General features: G+C 49.9%; 1 protein-coding gene across 1 annotated transcript; it reads left to right on the top strand.

Annotated features, from left to right (window-relative positions):
* The first annotated feature begins 583 nt into the window (after positions 1-583).
* RPL36 (ribosomal protein L36) lies at positions 584-5,177 on the top strand. The gene is made up of 4 exons (XM_001506120.6): positions 584-684; positions 870-964; positions 4,835-4,969; positions 5,052-5,177. Exons 2-4 carry the CDS (start codon positions 872-874, stop codon positions 5,139-5,141), a joined length of 318 nt encoding a protein of 105 aa, XP_001506170.1. The 5' UTR covers positions 584-684; positions 870-871; the 3' UTR covers positions 5,142-5,177.
* The last annotated feature ends 1,456 nt before the right edge of the window (positions 5,178-6,633 follow it).

Genomic DNA, 6,633 nt, shown 5'->3' with positions numbered 1-6,633 from the left:
GCTCATTGTGGGCAGGGAATGTGTCAGTTTGTTGTTGTCTTGTGCTCGCCCAAGCACTTAGTAGAGTGCTTTGCACCCAGTAAACGCTCAATAAATACGACTAATAAATGAAGTATCCCCTAAGCATGTTGATAGCCACCCCACACTCACAGCACTTATGTACATCTCACTCTCCCATTTCCCCTCTCTGTAATTTTTCCGTGCCCGTCTCCCCATCAGACCGTAAACCCCTTGAGGGCAGAAATCGGGCCTCCCCACCCTGACCTCTCAAGCGCCTAGTACGGTGTATGTCTGTACTTCTATTTATTTTATTAATGATGTGAACAGATCAATGATTCTATTGATGCCTGTCTACTTGTTTTGTGGTCCGTCTCCCCCCTTCTAGACTGTCAGCCCGTCGTTGGGCAGGGATGGTCTCTATCTGTTGCCACGTTGGACTTGCGAGCGCTCTGCACACAGTCAGCGCTCAAGAAATACGACCGAACACGAACCCTACCGCGGTCAACGAGAACCACCGCGGGACTGAGCGAACAGCGGCCTCCTAGCCGACCAATAGGAAGGCGCTGCCGGGGAGAGCCGGCCCGGATATGACGTAACGGGCGGCCCCGCAGCCCGAGGTTTGATATCCCAGAGTTCCGCGCTCCTTCGGCCCTTCCTCCGTCGGTGCCATTGTGAGAGGAGCAGGTAAGCGGGGGCCCAGCGCCGCGTGGAAACCGAATCGGGTGCCATCCGGGGCCATCCGGAGCGGGGATGGGACGCAGTCGGAGGGGAGAGGGAGATTCCTTGCCCGTCGTCTCTCTCCCCAACTCGGGGGGGCGGAGGAACCCCGGCTTGCCCTCACGGATCTCTCTCCCCCGAACTTCTCGTAGATATGGCCATCCGCTACCCCATGGCCGTGGGCCTTAACAAAGGCCATAAAGTGACGAAGAACATTACCAAGCCGAGGCACTGCCGCCGCCGTGGGGTGAGTCCGAAGCCGGGAATGGGGGGCGGAAACGAACGGGAGAGAGAGAGGCAGCAGGGGATCCGGAAGTCTCCCATCTTGGAACGGGGAACGCAGAATTACCGCACGAGGGAAGGTGGTTTTCCTTGCATGAAGCGGCGGTAGGAGAGTAGGATCCCTGCGATGGGGTCTCCCGGGGAGGGGAGATACCCCGCGTAGGGCGATTGGTGAGTTGACATGCTGCTTGAAGGGACACCTAATAATGTTGGTATTTGTTAAGCGCTTACTATGTGCAGAGCACTGTTCTAAGCGCCGGGGTAAACACAGGGGAATCAGGTTGTCCTTGTCCCACGTGGGGCTCACAGTCTTAATCCCCATTTTACAGATGAGGGAACTGAGGCACAGAGAAGTTAAGTGACTTGCCCACAGTCACACAGCTGACAAGTGGCAGAGCTGGAATTCGAACTCATGAGCCCTGACTCCAAAGCCCGTGCTCTTTCCACTGCACCACGCTGCTTCTCACATGCCACCTGGGCGCATGCACTTTCCCAACCCCAATAACGGGGTATTTACTAAGCGCTCACTATGTGGTAAGCACTATACTAAACGTCCTGCCCTTGGGCTGAACTCCCTCACCCTTCGTATTCGACAGGCAACACTTTCAAAGTCCATCTCCAAGGGGCCGCCTCTCTCTAATCACCCGCTTCCTCTTCCATTCCCTTCTGTATTGCCCTTGCACTTTTATTTTCGCCACCCTCAGCCCCGTAGTTATGTGCACATCTGTAATTTATTTATATTAATGTCTTTCGCTCCCTCGACTGCAAACTCCTTGTGGGCAGGAACGCATCTACCAGTTCTGTTCTGTGGCACTCTCCCAAGCGCTTAGTACAGTGCTCTGCACATGGAAGGTGGTCAATAAATACAATTGAGGTACGAAATGATCAAGTCGGACACGGCCTTTGTCCAGCACAGGGCTCACGACCTATGACCCATCCCTGCCCCATTTTACACATCGAAAAACATTCTCAAAACCCCACGTACTCCGACTTGGCCTTGTGCTTCCCTCACTAAGTCCCAGTGCAACTTGGTGGGGAGCTGTGGGTACCTTCACTGATGATTTGGTTTCTTTGCTCCCGGGAGCCCATTGAAAGGGCTGGGAAAGGACTCTTATCAGGTTCTTGCTAACCTCTGTACGCCTGGGCTAGATCAGAAAAGTGGACACAGTTGAGCTGATTTCTTTTGCTCTGGTGATAGCATTTGTTAGTCTGAGATCACATTGTTCTCATTTTATTCTCATTCTGAGGAGGTAGGAACCATTACCCATGTATTAGGCATGAGAAAATAGGCCCTGAGGTTAAATGACTTTGTGGCCAAGTGGCAGGAGCTCGGGCTCTAGAGTCAGAGGACATGGGTTCTAATCCCAGCTCTGCTGCTTGTCTGCAGTGTGACCTTGGGCAAGCCACTTCTGTGCCTCAGTTCCCTCCTCTCTAAAATGGGGATTAAGATTGCGAGCCCCATGTGGGACAACCTCATTACCTTGTATCTATCCCAGTGCTTAAAGCAGTGCTTGGTGCATAATAAGCATTTAACAAATAGCATTGTTAAGATTATTGAGATTACACACCAAGTTTTAGGCAGAACAGGGACAAACAGTAGCCCAGATCTCCTGATTCACTGGTGCTTTCAGAGTATTCTGCCAACCTGATGTTGTGGTGGAGGGAAAGTATCTAAATGCTATCAGATCAGATACCAGGAATGTGCCTACCAACTCTGTTGTACCCTACTCGCTGAAGCTCTTAGTACAGTGTTCTGCACACAGTAAACTCAAATGTCATTGCTTGATTGGTGGCATGGAATTGTCTTTTCATTAAGAAGCAATTCATGGTCAGTCCATTTTAGGACTGTGATAATGAATGCAGAGGATGAGCATAGAGGTAGACCATAAAGTTCTGACTGGCTCTTGCTTCTGAGGGAGATTCTGATTTTCTTGTGAGTTTATCAGGCACTTGGTTTCAGGAGAGGGAAGGAAAGGCAGCAGTTAGGTATGGAAATAGCAAGGTAGCTCCGGAGCACCTAGATGCTGGAGAATGGTATGGGGGAAACACAACTAAGGATGGTCTTTGTGTATGTGACAGTAGCACCCCTAGTTGAAACTTTGTGTTCCTTGGGCTGGGAGTCAAGGCCTGTATCCAATCCCAATCCCAGCTCTGAAGAGTTTGTCCAAACCCACTGCCTCTGCTTCAACTTCTTGGCCATCTCCCATCTGATTTCCATCTTTACCGAGACTGCTGTCTCCAAGTTCACCAGTCACCTTTTTGCCAACAGGTGCTGCCCTGTCTTAAGGATTAACTTCTCAACTGTTGCCTTGCAGTGTTTCCTGGAGGCGGTGGTCCACAATCCAGCTTTTTTCTGACACTCTTCCATTCCTGACCTTCATCTTTAACTGCTCACTGTGATGCCTTCTTTCAAGCATGCTCATGTTTTTTCTCTATGCTCAAATCAATGGCATTTGAGTGCTTATTGTGTGTAGAGCACCATATTAAGCGCTTGAGAAAGTACAGTACAACCGAACTGATGTAGACGCAATCCTGCCTGCCAGGAGCTTGTAGTCCACAGGGCAAAACAGACATTTTTTTGATTAGGGATAGGGGGACTAGTAGAGTAGTGGATCCCACCACACCCTCCAGCTATTAACATGCCACCCCGCTCCCATTCTCTTCTTACCTTGGCTAATTCTTAGTCTCCCACGTTGGCTCTTCCCTGCTTCTCATCACCTAAATGAGGGTGTCCCTCCAGGCTCTCTTCTGGGTCCCCGTCTCGCTCGCTCATTTGGTGAGCTCATTCAGTCCCTCAGCTTTTAGCTACTACCTCTTTGTGAACGACTGTCAAATCTACCCTAACAGCCCCATCCCTTCTGCAGTCTCACATCTGCCTCCAGGACCACTCTACCCAGATGTCCGGGAGAAGCAGCGTGGCTCAGTGGAAAGAGCCCGGGCTTTGGAGTCAGAAGTCATGGGTTCGAATCCCGTCTCTGCCACTTGTCAGCTGTGTGACTGTGGGCAAGTCACTTAACTTCTCTGGGCCTCAGTTACCTCATCTGTAAAATGGGGATTAAGACTGAGCCCCACGTGGGACAACCTGATTCCCCTGTGTCTACCCCAGCACTTAGAACAGTGCTGTGCACATAGTAAGCGCTTAACAAATACCAACATTTATTACTGGACATCCTTTCCAACACCACCACCCCCCTTCCTATTTCTGAAGCCCACAGCTGTGGCGTTATCTGTACCTCCTCTCTTTCAACCCCCACATTCAGTGTTTCACTATATCCTGTGGGCTGTCCCTCCAATATTTTGAGGATTTGTTTAGTCCTTTCCACCCGAATAAGCACTGTACTGCTCTTGGTGCTTGTCAGTGTGGCTTGACCACTGCATTAAGTTCACTGCTTCACCTGTCTAGTCTCTCCAGTCTATCTTCCACTTCAGCTGCCTCCACTTTCAAAGTCCTCATGAAATCACTTCTCCAGGAGGCTTTCCCCAAATTCTAAGTCTTAGAACCTCTCGTAGCACTTTTGTGCATATCTTACGAAACCTGCTGAAGCAGTAACTCAGGTATGTGTCCCTTTTCTTCGTATTTTGGCGTGTGCCCTGCTTGGTTGTAAGCCCTTTGAAGACAGGGGTCATGTCTGATTCTCTTTTTTAGGTGTTCAGTAGGTACCACTGGGCAAGTAGCTAGGCCTCATCTGCTTTAGCTATTAGGTGGGAGAAAAATCCTACCTCTGCAGTCCTCCCAGGGATTGCTAAAATGACAATCTAGGTGAAAGTACTTGGAATCCACTGAGATGGCAATTGTGTTTTTCTTCCCCCCCATTGTGTGATACCTGTCCCGCAGCGTCTGACCAAACACACCAAGTTTGTCCGCGACATGATCCGGGAGGTGTGCGGATTTGCTCCCTATGAGAGGCGTGCGATGGAGTTGTTAAAGGTTTCCAAGGATAAGCGAGCACTGAAATTCATCAAGAAAAGGGTAGGTGTTGCAGAGAGCCTTGCTGGCTGGCTGGGCAGGGGGTTGTGGAACTCCTCTGCTGACTGGTCTTTGGCTCTTACAGGTTGGCACTCACATCCGGGCAAAGAGAAAGCGGGAAGAGCTCAGCAATGTCTTGGCGGCCATGAGGAAAGCTGCTGCCAAGAAGGACTAAACCCCCAGTAGTGAATAAAATGTTCTTCAGAGGTGACCTCCTGTGGCTTTTTTGCCTTCTCGTTCAGTTTGGAGAGGGCAGTGTTGATCTGTTAAGCAAGTGGCGGAGTGGGCCTGTGCTCTTTCCCCTAGGCCACACTGCTCCCAGAAGACATTCCAGTCCATGTTTCGGTCATGGAAGTCTCAAATGAGTTTTCATTCCACTCTTGGTAGCTGTGCAGAGGTGGAGGGAGGGGGAATGGGATAACACCTATTTGAGGTTTTCACAGGTAGCCTAGGGGACTGCTAGGCCAGAGGCAAGGTAGCGAAGAACAGAAGGCACAGAGTGGGGAGGAGGGGGAGGGATAAACAGATGACTGCATAGGCCGAGTATTGTACTCACTGAACTCTAGGCTGAAGTTACTGTTTTTCCTCCCCACTCCCCAAATCACAGCCATCGCTGTGGTAGCGTGGTCTAGGCAACTGATCAAAATCAAATGCGAGTCTTTTCCTAGCTTTCAGTCTCATATTTCCTCCTGCCAGCACCTCCAACTTGATGTGTCCAAACCAGAATTTATCCTCCCACCCAAACCCTGCCCTCCCTGTGACTTTGCCATCACCGTAGACAGCAACATCCTCCCTGTCTCCCAAGCCCGTAAACTGGGTATAATCCAACTCCCCTCTACCTGCATATTCAATCTCGCCAGATCCCGTCAGTTCAACATCCGCTAAAATCCAACCTTTCCTCTTCAGACTGCTACCTCCTTAATCCGAAGTGCTTAATTATTACATCAGCTTCCTTGTTGATTTCTGCCTTCTGTCCCCTCAATTCAGTTCATACTTAATAATGGTACTTGCTAAGCGCTTACTATGTGTCGGGCATTGTTCTAAGTAAGTACTAAGTAATTGTTCTGGGTAATCAGGTTGCCCCATGTGGGGCTCACAGTCTTAAACCCATTTTACAGATGAGGGAACTGAGGCACAGAGAAGAGTGGCGGAGCCGGGATTAGAGCCTCTGACTTTAAGCTCGAGGGCAAGGGAACATGTCGGTTATATTGTACTCCCAAGCAATTAGTACAGTGTTTTGCACACAGTACAGTCGAAGGTGATTGATTTACTTTTCCATTCCTGTCCTAATTTCTCAAAACAGACGGTATTCATCCTTTGCACGCTTTATGCACTTACACTCCTCACAGCAGTCTGCCAAATCTAACAGATACTACCTTAATGCTCCTCCTGGCACTGGCCTTCTCAGGGAAACAGTAATCTTAGTTTTAATGATGGGCCTCCTGGATCTCTAAGCACTCTCCACCTCACCCTTAACTAAATGTCTTAGAGCTGTTCCACTTCACATGCGCTTATTTAGGGCAGTCGCCAACTCCTACACTTTTAACTTAGCTTTGTGTGGCCCACTCCAAGTCTACCACACTGCTCCCACACCCTCAGGTGACCTGCTTGTAGCTCAAGCTCACCCATTCCTCTGAACTCCTCCCTCCCAAATCATCTACCAACCT

This window comes from Ornithorhynchus anatinus, chromosome X1 (genome assembly GCF_004115215.2).
Source record: "Ornithorhynchus anatinus isolate Pmale09 chromosome X1, mOrnAna1.pri.v4, whole genome shotgun sequence".
Taxonomy (NCBI): domain Eukaryota; kingdom Metazoa; phylum Chordata; class Mammalia; order Monotremata; family Ornithorhynchidae; genus Ornithorhynchus; species Ornithorhynchus anatinus.
Note: the sequence above shows the minus strand (reverse complement) of the source record. Positions and strands in the feature narration are given on the sequence as shown.

What these genes read in the sequence shown, in the direction of transcription:
- RPL36 (XM_001506120.6), top strand. Translation starts at nt 872, where the DNA reads ATGGCCATCCGCTACCCCATGGCCGTGGGCCTTAACAAAGGCCATAAA. An exon ending in GGCACTGCCGCCGCCGTGGG is followed by an intron (nt 965 to 4,834) that starts GTGAGTCCGAAG and finishes CCTGTCCCGCAG; the next exon opens with CGTCTGACCAAACACACCAA. An exon ending in TGAAATTCATCAAGAAAAGG is followed by an intron (nt 4,970 to 5,051) that starts GTAGGTGTTGCA and finishes TGGCTCTTACAG; the next exon opens with GTTGGCACTCACATCCGGGC.